This window comes from Heptranchias perlo, chromosome 7 (genome assembly GCF_035084215.1).
Source record: "Heptranchias perlo isolate sHepPer1 chromosome 7, sHepPer1.hap1, whole genome shotgun sequence".
NCBI classification, from domain to species: Eukaryota; Metazoa; Chordata; class Chondrichthyes; order Hexanchiformes; family Hexanchidae; genus Heptranchias; species Heptranchias perlo.
Genome location: NC_090331.1, coordinates 63873141 through 63898648, shown reverse-complemented (window position 1 = coordinate 63898648; position 25508 = coordinate 63873141). Strand labels below are relative to the sequence as shown.

The 25508-nt window shown below is 39.2% G+C and overlaps 1 protein-coding gene across 4 annotated transcripts in view; it reads right to left on the bottom strand.

The window, feature by feature from the left end:
* The window catches only part of pms1 (PMS1 homolog 1, mismatch repair system component), a 73422-nt gene that overhangs the window by 24381 nt on the left and 23533 nt on the right, over window positions 1-25508 (bottom strand). For 3 of the 4 annotated variants that reach the window (XR_010963446.1, XM_067987729.1, XM_067987731.1), the window contains exons 6-9: window positions 21488-21604; window positions 13715-13837; window positions 12040-12186; window positions 7424-8310 (exon numbers count right to left, since the gene is read on the bottom strand). Coding sequence is in view for 3 of the 4 variants with exons in the window: in XM_067987729.1 (XP_067843830.1) it covers window positions 7424-8310; window positions 12040-12186; window positions 13715-13837; window positions 21488-21604 (1274 nt within the window). In the remaining variant the exon portion in view is untranslated. The remainder of the gene's footprint in view (window positions 1-7423; window positions 8311-12039; window positions 12187-13714; window positions 13838-21487; window positions 21605-25508) is intronic. The other variant, XM_067987730.1, reaches the window with a different exon arrangement.

Genomic DNA, 25508 nt, shown 5'->3' with positions numbered 1-25508 from the left:
AGTAGCAGAACATTTGGACAAATATAATTTAATAGGACAAAGTCAGCATGGCTTTATGAAGGGGAAGTCATGTCTGACAAATTTGCTTGAGTTGTTTGAGGACATAACGTACAGGGTGGATAAAGGGGAACCAGTGGACGTAGTGTATTTAGACTTCCAGAAGGCATTCGACAAGGTGCCACATAAAAGATTATTGCTCAAGATAAAGAATCACTGGATTGGGGGTAATATTCTGGCATGGGTGGAGGATTGGTTATCTAACAGGAAGCAGAGAGTTGGGATAAATGGTTCATTCTCGGACTGGCAACCAGTAACCAGTGGTGTTCCGCAGGGGTCGGTGCTGGGTCCCCAACTCTTTACGATCTATATTAACGATTTGGAGGAGGGGACCGAGTGCAACATATCGAAGTTTGCAGATGATACAAAGATGGGAGGGAAAGTAGAGAGTGAGGAGGACATAAAAAACCTGTAAGGGGATATAGACAGGCTGGGTGAGTGGGCGGAGATTTGGCAGATGAAATACAATATTGGAAAATGTGAGGTTATGCACTTTGGCAGGAAAAAAACAGAGAGCAAGTTATTTTCTTGATGGCAAGAGACTGGAAAGTACTGCAGTACAAAGGGATCTGGGGGTACTGGTGCAAGAAAATCAAAAAGTTAGTATGCAGGTGCAGCAGGTGATCAAGAAGGCCAACGGAATGTTGGCTTTTATTGCTCGGGGGATAGAATATAAAAACAGGGAGGTATTGCTGCAGTTATATAAGGTATTGGTGAGACCGCACCTGGAATACTGCATACAGTTTTGGTCTCCATGCTTAAGAAAAGACATACTTGCTCTCGAGGCAGTACAAAGAAGGTTCACTCGGTTAATCCCGGGGATGAGGGGGCGGACATATGAGGAGAGGTTGAGTAGATTGGGACTCTACTCATTGGAGTTCAGAAGAATGAGAGGCGATCTTATTGAAACATATAAGATTGTGAAGGGGCTTGATCGGGTGGATACGGTGAGGATGTTCCCAAGGTTGGGTGAAACTAGAAGTAGGGGGCATAATCTTAGAATAAGGGGCTGCTCCTTCAAAACTGAGATGAGGGGAAACTTCTTCACTCAGAGGGTGGTAGGTCTGTGGAATTTGCTGCCCCAGGAAGCTGTGGAGGCTACATCATTGAATAAATTCAAAGCAGAAATAGACAGTTTCCTAGAAGTGAAGGGAATTAGGGGTTATGGGGAGCGGACAGGAAATTGGACATGCATTTAGATTTGAGGTTAGGATCAGATCAGCCATGATCTTATTGAATGGCGGAACAGGCTCGAAGAGCCGATTGGCCTACTCCTGCTCCTATTTCTTATGTTCTTATGCAATTCAGTCCCAATTTTGAAATCTTACTTATATTCCAACCTTATACTTTGATTTGATGTTATTTATAGTTTAATAGCAAATCTGGAAATTTTGGTAGAAGAGTAGAGTTGTTTGGTGCAAGGAAGTTTCTTTGCAGTACAGGCTATGGAGCTGGGAGACACAGACCTGAGGTGCTACAGCCCCACCATTGACAAGTGGGTGTAATTACAGCATGACCAGTTTACAGAGGCAGTTTCCACTTTTAATGGAAAAGCTGACACAAAAGTATACTAACACATGACAACAGGAACAATGATTTGTAGACAGGAAGTAATTCACCATGGAGCTGCACATGGTAAGTCGGAGAATATAGTTACTTGTCTTTGTATTGCTGTTTTTCTGTCTCCTTCTCTGTTCTGTCACTCACTTCTCTCCTCCCAACTCCCTTTGCTTCTCTCTGTCCTCTTCAGTTATCCTTTTAGGTGGGAGATGGTAACAAGGAAAGGAGCTACCTGTGGCTGCAGGTAGGGATTGGGGAAAAATATAGCCCTCAGCGGTTCCTTTCCCATATCGTCCCCCCAATTATTTGTCTTTCCCCATATTCGCTCCCATCATGTCTCCTATCCCTTCATCATCCCAGTACCCAATCCCCTTCCTACCACCCCCTCAATCCAATTACTACCTCTCTACCTCTTCCCCTTTGAAGTACTCATTCAACCTTTTATGCTCCCCTCCCTTCAGAGTCCTTCAAGTAAAAACTTCAATAAGTCATTGAAAGACACAAAAGATAATTTAATGGATAAATGTAATAATCTTATTGTGAAATATGTCATGTAAAAACATTTTTGGTTAAATTCTTCTTTTGGGCAAAACCTTAGTTTGTACATCAGCAATTGAAGAGAAAATGATGGATGAAAAGAATTTTTCAGAAAGTATTTTGAGAGAATCATGGGCCAATTGTGCAACCAGAGTGATGAGTTTACATAAACGTCCATTTATCATGGCAAAGGTTGACACAAACCTGTAACACAGGAAGTCAAGTGGCGCAGACAGGAAGGGTGCACAGATGCATGGTTTTTAATATATTATAAATATATAGATATATCAGACCCATAAACCACAGACAAAAATACAAAGATGCCTTTAAACATTCATATAAATAGGGCTCTGAAACGATTGCTCACTAAAATTGGTTTGTATTCATCAGCTGTTAATGAACTATGTTTCAATATAATTCAATTCTGAGTTACACCATGTATCTACATAGGGCCATCATACCTGAAACTATAAAAAGTAATGTGCGTTTATATAGCACCTTATCATGTCCTTGAGATGTCCCAAGGTGTATTACAACCAACTGATTACTTTTAAAGTGCAGTTCTGTAGGTAAACACAACAGCTAATTTGCACACAAGGTGCCATAAACAGCAAAGGTATGAATGACTAGATAATCTGTTTATGATGGTGTTGGTTGAGGGGGGAATGTTGGCTGGGACACTGGGAGAACTACTTTGCTTCAAATACTGTCATGAGATCTTTTACATCCACCTGAGCAGGCAGGCGGGGCCTCGGTTTAAAGTCTTGTCCGTCAGTACCGCACTGGGGTGTCAGCTAGATTATGTGCTTAACTCCATAGCACCACTTGAACCCACAACCTTCCGACTCAGAAATGAGAATGCTATCAGCTGAGTCAAGTGCATTCATACTTGCACCTGGTTTAAAAGACATTTTCCTAAAATACCAGAAAATCACAAATGAGCAGGTATAGAACATACCAATGAACAAGTAGCAAGTGGGAAGGAAAATTACCAATCATGAATTGGAAGTCAGAGAATAGTTACCAATAAAACAAAGGCAGGTAACCAATGTCAGTTCTCAATGTTTTTTGAGAATAGTTTTGGCCACCAACTTGTTTGGTCAATAATCTGAAGAATATAATATTAAAAATAACATTTGTAACAACACAAAAATATTGCATGAATCGCACCAAAATCATTAAATATAAAACTGCCTATGTCCTCTTGGAAATCTGTCGAATAAGCAGTGTACCCCCAAAGTCTACCAGGAGCCTGGAGCTTGAGTTTTGCGCCTTTCCTGGAGTTTGCTTTGTTCAGCTAGGCTTTACCCCCAATATCTTTCCGGTCTCTGCACTTGTGTGACAAGTGAAATGTTGCCATCGTTTAATGTTTATATATTTTTGAATATGTATAACCAATGTTGGTGCAGCTACATTGCTTTTGTACATGTATCTCAAAGCAACGAGCAGAAAAAAGGAAGATCTGTACCATTATTTAGAACCTCCCTCCAATTGGAATAAAAGTCCTAAATCTAAACATGTCCATATATATATATATATATAAAAATATAAAGGAAAGATACAAATTAATTTAAATCTCATTTTGTTTTATATTTCTTGGTCGTCACTATAAAAACCCAGACACTAAACAGATTGGACAGCCTGCTGGGCATGGAGGTGCCACATTCTAATCAAGAGGCTCCTGTGATCAGTTTCTCTGTGGAAAAAACTTTTGAAAGGAAGTATTGCAATTTGTTCAAAACCTCTAATCATAAAGGAAACTTAGAAGAAGCTTTGCAATTCTCAGGGAACCAAAAGTCTGTTCAATTAGGGTTCTGGTCAGCAGTGTTGGCTTGGACTTGATGGAATAATCTATGCAGCTGAATATTAAGGAAAAAGGAAAGCGGGGAAAAGGAGAAAGGGAGAGAGAGAGTTTAAAAAAAAAGAAAGCTGCTGAACACAAGGCACAAAAACTTCAGATCTCTGCATAAGCACCAGACTCTGCAGCTCACTGTCCCAGCTCACATTATTAAAAATGTTCACTTTGTTTCCCACAGCACTGCCCAGGTCCTCTGGCTCCACTCCTTGCCCACGCTCATGAGCAGTGCCACAAGAAATCCCCACGTGCTGTGAAATATCATCTGCACGTGCAACAGTTAATTTTAACTATACCAAGATGTCTCTATCCCATTTGCCTGTATATCGCTGGATCATTAATAGCTCATGTAATTCACAAGATCATTATGGATGAGGAAGGCCATTCAGCCCATCTTAATTCATCTGCCAGTTGGATCCTAATGTTCTTCCATTGTAGGTGGTGGAGGTTGCAGGTTTGGGAGGTGCTGTCGAAGTAGCTTTGGCGAGTTGCTGCAGTGCATCCTATGGATAGTACACACTGCAGCCATGTGCACCGGTGGTGGAGAAAGTGGATGTTTAAGGTGGTTGATGGGCTGCTGATCAAGCGACTGCTTTGTCCTGGATGGTGTCGAGCTTCTTGAGCGTTGCTGCAGCTGCAGCCATCGAGGTAAGTGGACAGTATTCCATCACACTCCTGACTTGTGCCTTGTAGGTGGTGGAGAGGCTTTGGGGAGTCAGGAGGTGAGCCACACGCTGAAGAATACCCAACCTCTGACCTGCTCTAACATCCATGGCATTTATGTTGCTGGTCCAGTTGAGTTTCTGGTTAATGGTGACCCCCAGGATGTTGATGGTGAGAGATTCGGCGATGGTGAGGCCATTGATTGTCAAGGGGAGGTGGTTAGACTTTCTCCTGTTGAAGATGGTCGTTGCCTGGCACTTGTGTGGCATGAATGTTACATGCCATTTATCAGCCCAAGCCTGGGTGTTGTCCAGGTCTTGCCGCATGCGGGCACGGACTGCTTCATTATCTGAGGGGTTGCGAATGTAACGGAACACTGTGCAATCATCAGCGAACATCCCCATTTCTGACCTTATGATGCAGAGAAGGTCATTGATGAAGCAGCTAAAGATAGTTGGGCCCAGGACACTGCTCTGAGGAAGCCCTGCAGCAATATCCTGGGGCTGATATGATTGGCCTCAAACAACCACAATCATCTTACTTTATGTCAGGGATGACTCCAGCCACTGGACAGCTTTCCCTCAAATCCCATTGACTTCAGTTTTTCTAAGGCTCCTTAGTGCCACTCTCAATCGATTGGTGTCTTGATGCACTGCTAAAGTGCCTTCAACATAATTAAACGTCCCAGATATCAAACAGTGGGAGGTGGATTGGTGGGTGGGGCGGAGTTTGCGGAGGTTGCAAAAGAGGTGAGAGTTGGTGGAAGCAGAAGAGAAAAACTGCAACTGATCACTATCCAGTGATCCCTGCCAGAAAGTGCACAGATGGATATCAGATGAGGACAGGACAATGCTTGACTGTGATGTTTCCCATTGTCAAATGGGCTGCCGATAGTTACTGTCTAGACTCACATATAAAGTCGTCATTTGGGCACGTCAATGTAGCCAACTGGCGCCTATGGATAGATATCCCAATGTGAGACGGTGCCTTCAGGAGAGGAGTGAAGAAAATGAGAGAGGGGAGAACCTGCCACAGATGGTGTTAATAAAAAAATGGGGTGTTGTATCTTGGGATAAGTGACCACATACTAAAATTTTAAATGAGACGGAAGGGCTTCAACCTACAGGTGGTAACAGATAATTGTCAAAGCTAAGTGGTAGAGCCAGTGGGGTCAGGGGGTTATAGCCAACCCCCAATTAATTCGAGGTCAGTCAATTTTGTATGTCAGGACTTGGCCAAAACTGACTGCAAATAATTTACTCACTTAACTTTTAAATTCCTGATCACGATTGCGTTGCAGTTTTGAGTCTGACAAGAATGGCAACATGTCATTGGAGGACATCGTCATGGCTGTGCTAAGTCAGCCAAATCTGGAATTCACCCTCCCCCAATCCTTCGACTGTAGCTGCGCCCCTCTCAAATCTGTCCAGTGCTGCATAGTGATTCAGAGTACAACTGGCATTATGAATTTAGAAAGACTTTCCACACCAGAATTATTTTTTTGGGGGGTGGGGGGGACAGGGGGGAAAATGAAAGAAAAAGTTGTTTCAGAATATAGAATTTTTTTTTAAACTAATTGTACAAAGTAAAGATACCTTTTTAAGTCTACAGTTACTAAAATTTATCAGTGTTTCAGTAGTGCACATCACTGCAACTTAATATGTAGATTTTTGACTTACACGTTTGGTAGCATATATCATTAGTACTGTTCTATGGAGGGAGGGGAGAGGGGGGCAGTAACCCTCTAGTACATTGTCCGAGCGACCATACTTCATAAGCCTTGGTAGGCTATTCAAATATGGGGGCATCACCACCAAGCCAGGCTCAATCCTATTGGCACAAGACAAGTACACACACATTCCAGCAGGGTAGTCATGGTACAGCGATCATGAATGCTTATTTTCCCCATCACGCAGGGATAGACACTCCAACTGTATTGCTCCCACTGCTGCTGCAGCTAGGACTAGCAAACACTGCGTAGATCAGGGATTAAATCTGAAACCTTCTTGGTCTGTACAGTTCAACAGTGCATTTACCCAGTGCGTCACAATGGAAGTTAGATTTTAGAGTTTTTAAAACTAAATAAAGCACTGCTCGTTTGCTTATTCTTATACTCTATATGCAATTTTTAACTTCCATTTGTTCCACTTAACCTTTTCTTAATTTCCTTGGTTTAATGCATTTATTCTCACCTTCCTACAGAGGTTGCAGTAATAGAAGACAAAAGTATCTCCTTATATTTGAGTTGGACCAATTTTTAGTTTGGTACAAAATTGCCAAAGGAGTACTGTCTTGAATCTTTCATTAATATCTGAATCACTTCATTATTTGGCTACATGAATTGCCGTGTAATAAAATTTGGTTCATGGATACTATGAAACAACAACTGCTGTAAAGCTAGTTTTTCTCAAAAGAACAAAAGATCATAAAATTAGAATCAAAAAAAATTCTCAAAAGTATGACATATACTGGAAAATTTATAATCACTCTTCATTATAAAGAAATATGTTTGAAGGAAAAAAATGAATGGAAAATATAAGACATATAGCAAAGCAATCAATTGCAGAAGTCTGGAGAAGATACACATAATATATTTTAACAATGCAGCCTGCATGGCATCTCTAACATGCCAAAAAGAATTTTCCGCTTTATATTTCAAGAAGTAATGGGATTTACTCTCTGCACCCAATGAGTCACACAGAATGGAAACTATTGGGATATGAGGTCAAAAGGTTTAATCTGGAAACTTACTTCTTTTTCTCATCCTCATTCAGATTTTTCCACATCTCTTCAAGTTTCATGCTGACATCTTGCAGATTAGCCCTTGGGTTCTCTGCTAACAGTTTGGGTCGAGTTTCTTGTATGAAAAGGGCAGAGGCTGACAGAGACTTTCTGACAGTGCGATTGCTGATCAAGTCATATATTGTGATCTGTCCAATTTTATCCTTTACTACATTAGAAGATCTTTTATTCAGATCATTGGTTGGGCTAGTATCGGTTGGTCTCTGCTGTTTGGTTTCAGTACAAGTTATTTGTTTTTGACCTCCAGTGTCTCTGGGTACTAAGAGCTTTACAGGTTCAAATATCTGTTCAGTAGACTCTTTCATCCTATGCCCCATACTCCAGTCGTCAGCAGTTAGTTCAGCAGAATCTTTCGCAGTATGCTCAACCTCAATTGAGGTCTGTTCATTTAATGTCACAGGTGCCGAGGTTGGATTACTAGCATTTTCTCGACACTTTGCATTGTTAATATCAGGTTGACTCTTTAAAAGAATATGGTCATCATCCAGTGCAAATGCCACATCAAATTCTGGGACATTAATTGATAGCGTATTCTCAGAAGGGAGAGATTTTTCTTGGGTCGCAGTCTGAGCAATGTTATAGACAATGCTCTCCTTTTTATCAACAGCCATATGAGAAATGTCATTAGAAAAAGTGCTGTTTTTAGGACAAGCATTTATTGAGGCTGCAATGTCAGAAATTTCTGGTGCTGTTAAGACACCAGAGTTATTTGGCTCACCGCTGTGAACAAGTCCAGTTTCTTTCAAACATGCAGAGGATGATCCATCAGTTCCAGTTCCAGGAAGTGGTCCATAAACTGAAATCAACACCTTCTCAATCACAAACAAGGTGGCCTCCTGGTGACAGAAAAATTATTGTAACTTTTTACATATAGCATCGGTTTTAATTTTCCTTCAAGAATAGTGTTTTGAGATATTTTTAATACAGATTAGGCTTTGATTAGTCCCAGAAAATTAAAACAAAAGCAACATAAACACCTCCCTGTCAAATATGGGCCCCAATTTTAACTCAGGCCAGTTATCAGTTTCAGTTCAAAACTCACCCGCTACAGCCAAAAACAGGCCCGGGGTATTTTAACTCCCAGGCCTCATTATAATCTCACCAGCAGGTTTCCCACTGAATTAGCTGGCCCAATGGCAAACCCGCTCGCTTCTGTGCCGAAATTTCTGGTGGATCAGCCAGAGGCCTATTTAAAGCAATAATGCACCTCTTAAACCCAGGTTGCATTTCTTTGTGGCTTGTTTTGTTTGCAAGGTGGTGGAAGAAGAATTTTCTCAGAAATGAGAAGGAGGCAGGCACCAGTTTCTCAGAAGCCTCGCTGGAGGTGCTTCTGGAAGAGATGAGGGGGAGAAGGGAACTCCTGTTCCCCAGCACTATCAGGAGGGTTGCCAAATACGCTGTCCACCAGGCATGAAGAGAGATTGTAAAGGTTGTCAGTTCCAGGAGTATCACCTCCAGGACCTGGATACAGTGCAGGAAGCTCTTCAGTTACCTCACTAGAGTAGCAAGGGTGAGTGTTTCTCTTCATTTATCACTATCTCTCTCGAACACATGGCAGCAATCCTTCACCCCGCCACCCCCCCCGCCCCGCCACACTCAACAATTCCCTTTCCTCCATCACTTCCTTCACTTCCCAGCAAATTTGACCACCTCTCATTATCATTCCAAACACACAATCACCTTTTCCTCGCTCTCTTCACACCAACCACTAGCATCATTCTCCTCTCACTTGGTGGCCTTTGCAGAATCAGCAATTTCTCTCAGGACTCCTTCCTGACACTTGCTTCACATTCAACATTACCTGCTTGCATCTTGCTTCTTCTCCCTCTCAGATTACACACTACCAGCACAAGCCTCACACATGAACACTCCTTTTCAGTAGCCACTCACTAACTCTCATCCTCTCTTTCTGCAGGACAAAATGAAGCACTATAATCATGAGGAACAAGACTGGGGGAGGACCAGCTAACCTCATGATCCTGAGCGAGCTGCAGCAATAAACCATGGCAATATGTGGGCCTGCCATGGCTGTCACCATTGGGCATTTTAAAGCTGGAGACTTCACTGAACAGGGTCCCTGATAATTACTTGTACCCCTACATTAAAATTGAAAAATGCACAGCCAGCCAGCTTGACTACATCAAATTACATCAAGATGCACATCTTCTGCAACTACGTAGCCTCCCAATGCCATCCTAGCTCTTGTCCCATTTCTCTTTCTTCTAGGTCCTTTTCAACAGCCAGAGACCCCTGGAAAAGACATCTCAGAGGAAGAGAATCCTTCTGGTGATACCATCATGAGCTCCATCCTTCCCAACCACCATCATAGAGGTTGGCACCAGGGCTGGGTTAGAGACTGAGGTAGAGGGGTCTACACATAGTGATGCACCTAGCACTGGTGCGCAGGGGCAGGTAGTGGTGGCAGCAGCAGCCCAGGGCACAGCTTGCAATAGGGTGAGGTCCTTTCCCAGCTCTGCTGAGATATGGAATTCAGGTGCCCAAGAATGAGATGAAATCTGCTTGCTTCTCACAAGCAGTTTCAGAATGTCAGTGATATAGAGGATGGCTGAATGGTTTGACTATTCTTTAGTACAGAATGAATCATAGAATGTTACGGCACAGAAGGAGGCCATTCTGCCCATCGGGTCCATGCCGGCTGAAGAAGAACTACCCCGCTTAATCCCACTTTCCAGTACTTGGTCCGTAGCCCTGTAAGTAACAGCACTTCAAGTGCATATTCAAGTACTTTTTAAATGAGTTGAGAGTTTCTACCTCTCCCACCTTTTCAGGCAATGAGTTCCAGATGCCTACCACCCACTGGGTGAAATAAATTCTCCTCAGCTCCCTCTAATCCTTCTACCAATTACTTTAAATCTATGCCCCCTGGTCACTGACCCCTCCGCTAAGGGAAATAGGTCCTTCCTATCCACGCCCCTCATAATTTTATACACCTCAATTAAATCACTCCTCAGCCTCTTCTGTTCCAATGAAAACAACCCCAGCCTATCCAATCTTTCCTCATAGCTAAAATTCTCCAGTCCTGGCAACATCCTCGTAAATCTCTTCTGTACCCTCTCTAGTGCAATCACATCTTTCCTGTAATGTGGTGACCAGAACTCTACGCAGTACTCAAGCTGTGGCCTAACCAATGTTTTGTACAGTTCTTGCATAACCTCCCTGCTCTTATATTCTATGCCTCGGCTAATAAAGGAAAATATCCTATAGGCCGTTTTAACCAACTTATCTACCTGTCCTGCTACCTTCAGGGATCTGTGGACATGCACTCCAAGGTCCCTCTGTTCCTCTACACCTCTCAGTATCGTCCCATTTATTGTGTATTCCCTTGCCTTGTTTGCTCTCCCCAAATGCATTACCTCACACTTCTCTGGATTGAATTCCATTTGCCACTTTTCTGCCCACCTGACCAGTCCAATGACATCTTCCTGCAGTCTACAGTTTTCCTCCTCACTATCAACCACATGGCCAATTTTTGTATCATCTGCAAACTTCTTAATCATGATCCTTACATTTAGGTCTAAATCATTAACATATACCACAAAAAGCAAAGGATCTAGTACTGAACCCTGTGAAATCCCACTGGCAACAGCATTGCAGTCACAAAAACACCCGTCGATCATTACTCTTTGCTTCCTGCCACTGAGCCAATTTTGGATCCAATTTGCCACTTTCCCTTGGATCCCATGGGCTTTTACTTTTCTGACCAGTCTGCCATGAGGGACCTTGTCAAAAGCCTTGCTAAAATCCATGTAGACCACACACATGAAGGAAGTGGTGAAGAGGTAACTTCTGTTCCGCTCAGTTAAAATAACATAAGTGTCCAAAAGACGTCATGGGACCCCGATTTCCATTTGTTTATGGGCCGTGCATGTGGCGGTCAGTTTCCTCGGGCACATAGCAGCCAAACCAAGTCTTTATAGGGACCACTGGAGGCTGCCACCAAAAAGGTAAGCACTAATTTTTTTTTTTACTTACTTTAATATGGAGTCAAGATTGCTCCTCTTGACTCCACATTATAACTGTGGGCCACTGCTGGCCCACTCCCGAGTGCCCTAACCCCCTCTGGACTTACCTGCTGCCCTTGGCCGGGGCCTCAGTCAGCTGGTCTCACTCCCCCTGCCACTGGCAAACTGCATCTGGGGTTTTGACTGGCGTCCGTAGCTTGCCGGTAATATACAAATGAGGCCTTCGGATCAATTTTCTGTGGTCCTGCCGCCGGCCTCTACAGGCACGTGCAGCAGCCCCTGCACCAAATTCGGGTGCGATCCAATCTATAGCTGCTATTCCCAAACTTTAGGATCTGAACAAGCATTATACAATATACTGAACCAAAAATGTGATGAATTGCAAATATTAAAGTTGCGTATGTCATTACTTATTATACTCCAGGGATTGACATTTCTGGGCAGATGAACATGGACAATGCTCAACTTAGTTGTAAAAATATTTTACATGTTCTGTTTCAATAATAGTGGTTTTAATTGGTGCATTATTTAAACTATTAAATGACAACCCAATAAGAAATAAATGTTTAAAGTGCATCTCACCTTGTTATGAAGCATTATTTGGGTTTTATCTGGTGTTAAGTTAACATCTACAACTGAAGCTGGAACCAAGATATTCAAGAAAAAAATTGGATAACGAATATGTGAAGAATCCTTCTGAGATTGAGAGCTGTAGTACTGTCGAACCAACTGCAAAATTAAAGCAGAAAGCAATTTTAAAAATATCTTTACGGGACATCCTGAGTAATACTGTCTTTGAGAAAATTAGAACAGAGTTATAACAGCATAAAAGCAGTGAAAATCTTTAAGCTAAAGTAGATTTGTATTTATTTTAAAGTGCTGACTTTTCCTTCGTCTTAGCCTACCTGAAAATCTAGTAAAGATCTATTCAAAATTTAGTCTTTTCAACATGCTTTATTAAAATATTCCAACAACTGGAACAAAGTCTAGATGTCAAAATTCAGTCTAAATGTTGCCACCCATGTGCAAATGAAGTTAGGTGTACTATAGAATGGTCCTCTTCATTCAAAAACATTGATTACAATAATACTGCTATATAAAGATGAGAAGGCTGGATTCTCAGTTTTAAGAATCAGCCTTCTTATCTTTGTAAATGAACTGCATACAATCTATTTAATAATAAGCTGCAAATTATTACACATTAATATTAAAACCCAATCAGATCACTGCAGGATAGATGACACAGATCCCATAATGATTGCAAATTTACAGCATGCTCACTATGAATATTATATTGCAGTCTTTAATGATTAAAATATAGTATCTTGTTCAATAAAAAAGGATCCAATAACAAATGTGATAATTCATATCTAATTAGGTATTTACCAATCCGTCAATTGCTTTGGCAAAAAATGAAGCAAGACTATTAAACTATCACTGCTACCATGGTAAAATAAATTCCCTCTTATTATCCAATTAGTTTATGCTAACATTTGTGTTGGATTATATTGTCTGCATGAACATTTTCTTTCTATATGGTAAGTTGCAATAATTTATGAAAATACACCAAACAAAGAGACTAAAAAATCTTCTAATTAAATTTTACCAGAGCTAGACTGAAGCTACAATACCTGTTGCAGAAATATTGAGCAATCTCACATCTGACTGAGTTATTGTTTTCACAACCAGACAGATTTCTACTGCAGTAGCCTTCGGGGATAAGTTTAGAAACTGCAGCCAATTAATTTCAAAATTGATGGGGAATGTCACAGCTCCAGGAAAATGTAAGATGCTGCATGCAATACATTTTGTTTTTATGTCTATTTTTTGTACCGCATAACCAAATAACTCCACTTCATTAAGTTTTCCAAATATAATTCTTAAAAAAAAGACAAACATCCAGTAGGTTATTTCTTGAACAGATAAATGTTAGATAAAGCCAATATTTGACAGTGAAAATCACAATAACTCAATGATAACTGAGAAGAATCAACCATCGCCGTGCCAATATCTGCCTTTTGGCTCCCTGTAAGAAGTCATGGAAATAATACAAAAGTCATGATTTGATCCCAAGATTTACCATATATATATATATATATATATATATATATAAAACTAATAATGCCCTACCACAACCTAAAACAAGGTTGTATGAACTGAGTTGTACTAAGATAATAAAAATTCTTTACTGTAAAGTACATTTATTGGACTCTGGAAAAACAGGGAAACACAAGCATCACTAAAGTTATTCATCTACCTTTAATATTTCCTTGTGATGAACAGGTCTGTAATTAACAGAGATGAAACTTCTGTCAGGGCTGGTGAGACTCGTCGAAGAAGGATTAGAACCTGGCTTGGGAAGAAAACCGCTAAGGAACATCTGTAAATACCAGCAAAAAAACCCACAACTTTTAACAAATGCAATGTTACCATGACACTGTTTAAGAGGACGACATAGTGTTTTGGAACTTCCTCACTCTACAACAGAGTGAAAGAATACAGGTTTGGCCCTGTGACTGTCATCTCTGGTCACTCGTGTACATCCTAGCAGCTAGGTACAGAACGGAACAGCAGCAAGTCCGCAGCTTCTCCTCTTGGACAGAAAATATGTGTTGTGCAAAGAGACTCCACAAAGGGAAAAGGAAGAATGTCAAAATCTTGTATTCATGTAATTTAAACTATCCTGTATTACTGTTGGCTGCTATTATTGCAAATAGTTGCTTTCATCGTATTAAGGAATTAAGGTTATTGATAATACAATTTTACATACAAGAAATAAAATTTAAATTTCCAAGATACTATTGCTCTACATCCATCCCCATATGTTTTCTCCAATACTATTCTGCTGCATATTGATAATATCTGAAAATAATGATCTATTTATTGTGCAAATCAGTCTTATTCTACTTTATCTAATCTAGTAGTAATTACCAAATCTTTCCACCATGTGACTGAATGCTGGAATGTATGCAAGGCAAAGGGTAAAGGCAAACACTATTTACTGAGTAAACATGAAGATCAGCAAGAAAACATCTGTCAGATGTGATAAATTAGATTTTATGAACCAATGGGTTACAATGTGACTGATACATTCACTGTGAAAGATTTTTTTTTTTTAAAACAGCTGGACTGTCATTTTCTGGCCTGAATAGCTGATTCTGTTCAGAATGACCTTCCCCCCATGTTCTTCATCTTTTCCTTTGAGAGTCACTCTGGCTTCACACTTAGTACATGTTGTTTTCCTCATGTTTGGAAAAAAAACTGTTTCACTTAATCTTTGTTTTATACGTTGCCATGATCATAGAATTTCTTTTAAATGTCGAGACGGTAAATGAAGGTGTTGATAAAGTAAATTGCCTTCTCCTTATTTTTTTATAAATAAAAACTGAACAGCTACTACAAAAGTTCACTCAATCTGCAATTTTGGATTAAAAGGAGTTGCCTGTTTGATCCCTGGGCATATTACAAACCTACTTAGATATCTAGGCAAGTAAAAGCACTCTCTGGGACATAGCGATTAATGGCCCACCTACTGAGTTGGTCTGAGATGTTGAACTCTCCAAAAAATCGGAAGCAAATAATCACAAAAACATAACCAGCAGCCATTATGAATAATGCAGTGTTTTCAAAACTTGATCAATAAAATATTAATTTTTCAAAGAACTAACATGTGCCAAGATAGTGTGCTGCAGGTTTGAAATGTTGAGTCTTTTTTGTTGTAAGAATAGATTAAAAAGTGTTTAAGTATTTGCATGGAAACCAGCTTGGGGTCAGGGTGAACCCACTGTTTCAGGTTGGTCATTGACTCAAGACAGTTGTGAACAACACTTTTCTCTAGTTTCTCTACTATCTCTCCCCATGCCATCTCCGAGCTCATCCTGTCCATGAGTCCCATCTCCTATTCTCTCGACCGTTTTCCCATTAAACTGTTGACCACCTAATTTCCCTTTCTGGCCTCCATATTAGCTGATGTTGTAAACAGTTCCTTCTCCTCGGATACTGTCCCCCTCCCTTTCAAATCTGCCGTCATCAGCCGCCTTCTCAAAAAACCCAACCTTTACCCCATCTCCTTGCAAACACTGCAATCCTCCTCCGTGCCCCACAAGGAAAGCTTAGGCCCCCCACCATGATCGCACGGCAACCCCCACCCCCACCGCCGATTGTGGGACCCCTGCATGATGGCCCAGTTGCCGATCCCACCACATGCTGTCGGTGGGCGGCATCTGGGCCGCGGGGTTTTCTGCTGCTTCCCGCCAACATCCTACCTGGAATTGGTGGAAAGTTGGCCAGTGGGATTTAAATGAGGACCAGCAGTTAAAACCAGCTGGGTGTCATTCTGCAGGGGCGGGCAGGGAATTAACTCTCCACTGGGGCTTCTAGCCGGAAACCCGCTGGCAGTTAAATGCTTTATCTTTTATATAATTTTAACAAAGATTTGGAAAGCTATGTAATATTACTTAATTAAAATGTTATACCAATGAGCTAATTTTGGTATGTTTCTAATACTGAGATGGCACATATTGGACTAGCCTTGTAAACTTCACTACACAAATTCTCCTTAATTTAAAAAAATACTGCAGTAAAGAACTTTACTGAGAGTTTTCTCTCTACTCTACCTTTAAAGCAAAAAAATCCTGCAGTGTTGAACTTTATTGAACGAATCCTAGGGGAAAAAATTGCATAAATTGACAGTACCAAAGGTTAGAGGGCAGTGTCAAAGGTTACACAGTCAGGGTGACTACTCCTTTTTTTAAAAAACAAATTCCAACTTCAACTACTGGAAGCTAAGTTTTATATTTATACAGTTTGAAGCCGCTTGAGGAGAATAGGAGACAATATTTGAACTAATTGGACTCTACACAATGAACAAATTAGCGTTCACAATGATGAGAGTGTATGGACTCTAAATTTATACTTGTAACAAAAAAAAGTCTCCACCGAAATTAATTGGGGAGAAATTAGGCTTTCTAAAAGTTACTCTAAAAACAGGGTTACATATTTAAGTGGACCGCAGTTGAATTTAAGATTGTCCAATTGAAGACATTTTAAACTAATAAGGAGACAGAACAGAACCAGAAATCATTTTTTCACAATGCATCATCTTTAAGGTATGCACAACACTGATAAAAAAAATGCCGTTTGCCGTTGAAAAATATTTTGCTTAATCGTTGTGTGTAAGTAACTTGTCACTGTTCATTATTCTCCAATATAATTTATTTTTGAAATAATTATCTAATTAAAAAAAATGACAGGCCGCAATGTTTCCATAGTTATTTTAGCAATTAGTGAATGTTCCATGTTACAGTCAGAACACATTTGTCAGTTCCTAATAATCTTCTTTCCAAGATGCCAGGGAGCAAGTGGACTGCTGTGTAGGTACATGTACATTGGAGGCTTAAGAGCACAATTTCTGGTGGGTGAGGAGTTGAAGCTGTAGCTTCATGAACAATTTTCTTAACCCTCTTCCAGTCAAAGCATCCAGAAACAGCCATCACACAATCTCACCAAACATAAGCAGCTTTCAACACAATAGTTTTTCTAATTTTTGTAACGGATTATGCAATAATTTCAACTTTAAGATTGTAACATGGAATATCACAAAATCAAATACTGGATTTAAAGGAAATTTTTATCTGATTTTGGCTGTTTTAAGCTCTATATACTATAGGAAACAGGGAAGGAGTTTTTAAAAAAAAAATTCCTACACCATAGAGAAAATTGTTTTCTTAATTCAGAGGTACTCTTCCTTGACAAGGGCCATAATCCCAAGAAACCCCTATAAACCTATCATAAAGAAATTCCACATGCTTACTTTTAACAAAACCATCGACCACCACTATACGGCTTCTGCTGTTGGGTTTTTTAAACGTTAAATATGTTCTAAAGTGTCTAAGTTTCTTTCAAAAATCTAATTTTAAATTGCATGTTATTCACTGCACCATTTATTTTCATAAACTCAAACAAAATATTTTAATGACATCACCGTATTTGACTACAATGAATAGTAGAAAATGAGAACAGTTTTCGTTATAAGAAATATGAATTTTTAACCAGCTATGGGTGTTCAGTAATAGTGAAAAGCTTGCCATTCCAACTCACCACTAAACAAAGGATTATGTTTTTTTTTCCTCAAACCTCTTTGAACACCCCTCCTACAGTATTTAATGCTAAGAAAACCAGTAACAATGGTAAGATACTGAAATGCAGAGTTGTGAAATCCCATTAGCGAGTAGCTCTACATAATAAGGACAGCTTGACATCTTTTTCCATCCTAGGTGTCTCAGACTGGGAAGTTTCATACTAGCTGGGTACTGAACATTTTCATTTCAAAAGCCCTGAAGAGCAGAAAGGGTGCTGCTCCACACAGTAACTTATGGTGGTGCCTGCTAATGGAAGCCCATTTCTGAGCTACATCTCTATGGGGGCACATCTTGGCTTGTCCTCTTTGAAGGTAAGCACTATAGGAGATTAGTATGAGGCAAAATACAACAGAAAATAATTGCTTTACAAAAGAAAATTGCAATTTATTAAATTAGACATTATAAAAAAATATTTAATTGATATAAATATTTCAATGAATACTGTACTAAAGGGACTAATGGAGACTTAGAATATATAAGTCACCAGGTCCGGATAGTCTACACTCCAGGATACTTAAGGAGGTTAGTGATGAAATAGCAGAAGCACTAACCACAAGTTACCAAAGTTCTTCAGAAACAACAATTATATTAAACAATTGGAGGTTTGCGAATGTAACACCACTGCTCAAAAAAGGGGAAAGGGATTAGCAAGGTAACTGTAGAAAAGTTAGCCTCACTTTGGAAGTAGGAAAACTGCTAGAGGCCATAAAAAAATACTACTAGCCATGAAAATACACCATTAGTCAAGCACAAGTCATGCTTGACTAATCCAATCAAATTCTTCAAGGAAATTACTGAGCAGATGGACAAAGGGAATGCAATGGATGTGATACATTTGGACTTTTCAAAAGCATTTGATAAAGTGTCACATGAGAGACTTATTGCAAGGTTTTATGACTCAGGTATTAAAAGTAAAGTGGTAGCATAGGAGTAAACGGATGTTTTTTGTATTGCCAAAATGTGGTGTGCTATAGGAATTTATGTTGTGATCTCGTTTGCATATAAATAACCTGTTTCAACATGGACATGGAGGGATAAATATCAAAACTTGTTAATGACATCAAATTAGTGGCATGACTAACTGTGAGCAGAAAGCTGCAGGAAGACATAGATAAGTTAGGGGAGTCGAAAGGTGTGTGACAAATGTAGTTCAAAGTCTATATGTATGAAATAATATATTGTGGGGAAAAGGTCAGGAAAAGGAAATATAAGCTAAATGGTAACATTCTCAATGGAGCATAAGAACAGAGTAGAGATACATAGATCTTTAAGAGCAGCATTGGAGTTGGAAAAAGCCTTAAAATGGCAAATGGGATTCTGGGGTTTATATATTGGGGAAATCGACTACTAAAGCAAGGCAGTATTGATAAACCTGTACAAAATATTGGTTAAGCCATAGTTGGAGCACCCCATTACAGAAATTACATTGGAGCCACACAAAAAGCGCAACATAGATTTAGCAGGATATCAAGAATGAGAGGGTAGACTTGAAAAACTAAGACCTCATTCATTAAAGCAGAGAAGGTTGGGGGGGGGGGGGGGAAAGAGGAAATAGAAGTGTTCAAAGTTTTAAAAAGGTTTCAGAAAGCAAACAGTGAATAATGATTTCCAACAGTCAGTGAATTAGAAGAGGCAGAAATTTAGGATTAGTAAAAAAAAGGGAGATGAAGAGAAATGTTTTCAAACAAAGGGTTATTCGATTATGGAATGCACCACACATGGCTACTGGAGCCAAGTTAATCATGGTATTTAATAGCAAATTAAAGGAACAATATTTTTTTGAAATATATCAATGACTTGGACTTGGGTGTACAGGGCACAATTTTAAATTTGCAGATGATACAAAACTTAGAAGTGTAGTAAACAGTGAGAAGGATAGTAATAGACTTCAAGAGGACATAGATAGGTTGGCAGAATGGGCGGACACATGGCAGATGAAATTTAACACAGAGAAGTGCGAAGTGATACATTTTGGCAGGAAGAATGAGGAGAGGCAATATAAACTAAATGGTACAATTCTAAAGGGGGTGCAGGAACAGAGAGACCTGGGGGTATATGTGCACAAATCTTTGAAGGTGGCAGGACAGGTTGAGAAAGCGGTTAAAAAAGCATATAGGAGCCTGGGCTTTATAAATAGAAGCATAGAGTACAAAAGCAAGGAAGTTATGTTTGGACACAATCTGAATGTTGTGTCCAGTTCTGGGCACTGCACTTTAGGAAGGATGTGAAGGCCTTAAAGAGGGTGCAGAAAAGATTTATTAGAATGGTTCCAGGTATGGGGGACTTCAGTTACGTGGATAGACTGGAGAAACTGTTTTTTTTCTCCTTAGAGCAGAGAAGGTTAAGAGGAGATTTGAAAGAAGTGTTTAAAATCATGACGGGTTTAGATAAAGTAAATAAAGAAAAACTGTTCCCATTGGCAGAAGGGTCGAGAACCAGAGGACACAGATTGGCAAAAGAACCAAAGGCAACATGAGGAAAAACTTTTTTACGCAGCAAGTAGTTATGATCTGGAATGTGCTGCCTGAAAGGATGGTGGAAGCAGATTCAATCATGGCTTTCAAAAAGGAATTGGATAAATACTTGAAGGGAAAAAATTTGCAGGGCTATGGGGAAAGAGTGGGGGAATGGGACTAACTGGATTGTTCTTACAAAGAGCCATTACGGGCTCGATGGGCTGAGTGGCCTCCTTCTGTGCTGTAACCATCCTATGATTCTACTGAAGAGTATGGGGAAAGAATGGAGAAATGGGATTGAATTAGATAGCTGTGATGTGGAGCTAATATTGTCACAGGTCTTCCTTTTTGCTGAAATTTCTATGATTCTATAGACAGTAATAATGTTTTTTCTGTTTTTATTTATTTATAGCTTTCTTCAGTTCTTATTCTCTCTTTTCAGGCCACGTGTACTGAACACCTCCTGGCTGTGCGGGCTCCATTTAGTACCCTCCATTTCTACATACTGTTATCTGGATTTGACACATTCAAAGGTAGCACACAAGGTGTCCATTTTCTTCAACAAATCATCCCATATTCTTGTGAACTTATTGGGCAATAAATACCTTGCACAAATCTTGAGTACATGGGTGAAGTCAATATCCATTTTAATTTTAGGTGTAGGAATGTATTCAGTAAAATCCCTATATTTACTGGAGAGCAACAGCTGAGAGGGCAGAGGGTCACAGATGGCCCAAGCACGTAGCGCGAGTACCCTCACCCTAGTTTCTTTAAAGAGTTCTGTAGTAAATTTATATTTTATATTGACTGTATATCGAATGCATTTTAGAACAGCATTTAACAGTTAATTTCTGCAGAGTATAAATTCTATTGCAGATTTGGAAATGTATTAAGGGTCTAATTAGTTGACTCCACGCTTTCAGTGGGGAGCCTTGCCCATCAGGAGTGCACATTGGAAATTCGGGCACATATTGCCTACAATTTTCTGACCACCTGGTCTGTAAATTGTGAGCAGTGCGTACCTGAATCACTTCTGGTGGGAATTGCAAAGTCGTAAAATTACTCCCTAAGTACTTGACAGGTTGAGGACAAATTTCCCTCCCAAAACTAAAAAAAAACAAAAGAAGGTAACAGGTACATGGAGCTTCAGTAAAGAAAACCAGTGCAGTTGGAAGTAACAGGCAACTATCAATATACTAAAGATTTAAGTAGTTTTTAAATTTGCGTTATGCAGTTTCAGTTTTTTTTTAATAAAATTAAAATATTCAAGAAATGGTCACATTACTTATTGAATCAAATTTTCAAACAAACAGTTAACATAACATTGACTGTCATAGTGCAAAGTTGTTGATAAGGAAAACTAATTGCATTAAATTGCTGAGCATTGATTTTCTTTCCTCTCCCCGAGCATAATCAGTGTAACCTTATACTGACCTCAGGTTCTTGTTCATGATGTTGGATAGGTACCATGCTGACCATCACAGCAGTTCCCAGAACTGTTAACAGGGCCATTTTGTGATCCGACACCTTGGCCTTTTGCCATACAACTGCCTGAAATATGATGGCAGAGAATCAAATTCTTATTACTAAATTTAGGTTTGTTTAGGTCAAGTCATATGCAGGTTTATATAATTTACAAGACTCCACAAAGGCTTTCTGTACTAAACATATATACTCCTTTCACCATACATATATATATTATATACACACACACACTCATGCAAAGCTTATCTCAACACTGTGTAATGATAGATGCTAACAGGAAATTCTGCATATAGCACAAGGCATTACTTCAGATATAGATTAAGGAGATGCAGAATATTAAGACAATCGAGATCTTTTTTCTCCACATATCTTGGATTAGTCAGATTCATAATAATTCAGAGCCAATCATAAAATTCAACTAAATTCCAGGTATTAGAAAAATATTGCCTGTTGATTTTGTAGGTATTTAAAGTGGCTGTCTTAAATATACTAGTTTCATAATGCTGTATCATCTACGTGTCTGGTAGATTTACAGAAACATCTGGACTGTAGGAAACAAAATGGCACAAAAATGAACCCGGTTCAATGAACTCAAAAAAAACTATATGTAAAATCGATTAGCAAGCATCAATGAGTTTCTGGGATTTCAAAATGAAAGCAATTCAGATCTTGGAACCATGCACAATTTCTGACTACAGTGATAAAAACAGTATTGTGACAAAGTAACGTCTGTACAAAATGGGATAACATCATTCACGTTCTGTGGTATTTATAAGCTGCCTAGGACCACGTGGCATTCACTCAATGAAGGAGCCTCTCTTGAGGAAAACATAACCTGAAAGTATAAATAAATGGCTTTGATTTTTGCACAAGGTTAAAATGTATTCTTATGCATTTCTTACAGGCTACAAGAATTAGGTCACTGGCTCAGTGTGAAACTAAAAATTACACTGTAAACTGGGACTTCCTTGATCTTTTACAAACCAGAGTGCAAATGATGACCTCTTCACTCACTCTCCCAAAATTTTATGGATGGTAATAAATATGATACAAGTATTTGATTGTTGACATTACAACTATCTTTTGTACATGGAGGAAAGAGAAAATTACATCCCATGACAAAGAGCTATCAATTCAACAAAACATTAAAAATTGGCTCAGACAAAAACAATTATGCTCGAGGAAAATACAGCTCATATTAGAATTATCTTACCCTGAAATGCATCATGTAAAATATACAGACAGCCTCATGTGTAAATTCAGAATGCAAACCATTTCTGATGTTACAAAAGTAAGCTACTCTGTTCAAATGTCAGTCTTTATTGCTGGCTACTATATTCCACATAATTTAGACTTTGTACAACAAAGGCAAAAAGGTTGCAGACATACACACACACGCTATACGCACATACAAACACACAAAGCAACAAAACAAATCATTTTGTTAAGAGGTTAATCTGTGAAATTCATTGGATTTAGTTTGACGACGTCCCAAATAGAAAGAGCAACTTTGAAACCTGAACATCAAAACACATGATACAAGATCTGCAGAGAAGTGCTGAATGACAGCTTTGGAATGAAGTAAGGATTTCTAATTAAAAGTTTATCATGTGAAAATTCTCTCTGAAACCATTTCAAGACAGATTACACAAAAAGTGTTGGTGTTTTTAAAACTAATAGTTTTTCTTTAAAGTAAATGTTATCTATTAAAGCCCTAAAATGAAGGGCTAAGCTCATTACCAATGTTTCCAAGAAACATTAGTAATTTACCCCAGTCAGCATTTACCACTGGTTGACATTTGTGCAGTGTCATCGTGATAGAATGAATGATTTATTTCCTACTGAGATCAATTTATTTCCAATGCCAGTAACTGGCCAGAAATGCTCCTCCTCCTCACATTGCTTGTTGGTTATCATCATCAATGCATGAAAAGTAACCTTAAAGATCTTTTCAGCAGATACATTTTTCATAAAACAAAATTCAGTTTATGGTAAGAAACAACGAAAACACATCTCAGAGGGAGTTTCTGATGAAGGCTCCAGGAATGGCATTAGCAATTGTCCTTCCAATCATTAGTCTGTGGTTCTAGAATATCCCGTTTTGGAATATGCACCCAATTTATGGAACAGACCAAACTAAAAATGTAAAGAAGACAGAAAAGAAGACAAAGTCTACTTCTAGTAACTTTGCTATTCAAATGACTTGGTCTTCATTTTGCTTTCTCAGTACCCCTAATAGAACAGTGTTGCTTGCCAGTCATCTACCCATGTCTAGAATAGAGAACAGCACATTCTACAGGAATTCTTGGGTAGATACCAAATTTGTTTTGGCTTCTGGAAAAATACTGCTCAGGCATTCTAGCAAATGAATCAAACAATTCAACAACAAAGGTTGTGCAATACTGCAGGAAAAACAAATGAACAAGCTATACCCTACAATTAATTAGAAGTTCAAATTTTTTTTAAAAATCTAAGTGCAAGTAAAATAAGTGTTTCTGCTTTACTACATAGAATTTACAGCACAGAAACAGGCCATCCAGCCCAACTTTTCTACACCGGTGTTTATAGTCCACATGAGCCTCCTCCCACTCTACTTCATCTAACCCTAACAACACATCCTTCTATTTCTTTCTCCTTCATGTACTTATCCAGCTTCCCCTTAAATGCATTTATGCTATTCGCCTCAACTACTCCATGTGGTAGCAAGTTCCATATTCTAACCACTCTCTAGGTAAAGAAGTTTCTTCAATCCCTTGCACTGAGGGACTTGTGCTGGTGAGTAGATTTAACATGCACATGGCTGCGTTATACTTGCTGCACACGCAGGGTGTTCTAATTTTATCCAAGATTTGGCACACCTCTATACACATGCTAGCATATATGTAACACACAATGCCATGTGTACAAAAAAGGCCATCTACCTGATGCCAGTTATTCAATCACTTCACTCATACCAGCCAGGTAAGTAAAACAGAATAGGTTTGTGTCCAATGTGGAAGTCACACTTTGGAATTTTTTTCCTTCGCGTATAATGATGCAGTTATAGCTAGGCTGGTCATTTCTTACTCTGACTGACTTCATTTTCTGTTGCATAAGTTTCTTCTCCTCTCCCCCTCCCTCTTTCGTATGGACAAAGTTAATAAACAGGTTAAAATTCTGTTTGTCAATGTCCAGAGCAGGAATGAGTTTTGACAGTCTGCTAGAAATTTCTTACACAAGCAGCTTTGCATAGTTGAAAATAAACTGTACAATAATAAGCAACCTTTCCTCTGGTCTAAAGTGATTAGGACTGATTTAGTCCTTAAGAATGCCAGCAACTTGATTACTGGGATAATGAATTAACTGGAAAGTATTTGTTCTTGAAATTTCAAAGAAGTTTCTTGAAAAAAGTTTTCCAATTCAAGATAGGGATCACACTGAAGTACTGCTGCCACCTACAGTATCCTGGTGAAATTTCATTTAAAAATGTGAAATATAAACAGGCCAGTTCTTATTTTGGTAATTTACCCGTTACATTTCAGTGATGCAGCCCAACATAGATAACAAAGGTATTTGAGAAATTTTGAGACCTCAAAAACAAAATGCGAAACTAAAATTCTTTATTTCCTGTTGGATTTCTGCATTCTTGTATAGATAGAGTAACGCAGTGGGTTAGGTACATTACAATTTTTCCTCTGGGACTTGGGTCCAAATTCATTCCTCACAACGGAGCAAATGTTTCCTTAGGTTTCTGTAGCCTGGAAATGACCCCTGTGCAATGGCTATGAGCAATTTCAAATCCCTTCCTGATTAAAAATCTGTTTCTCACCTATCAGTCGCCATTGCAACTTTTCTAGTCTATTCTATTTATACTGTATTATTATGGTTCAGTGCTCCTCTGAACTTTTCACTCTTGTTCTCCACAAACTGCAAATACCCTGTCCTACACACGTGCTCCTTTCTGTGTCTTCAATGTCTTGAAAGCAAGTCT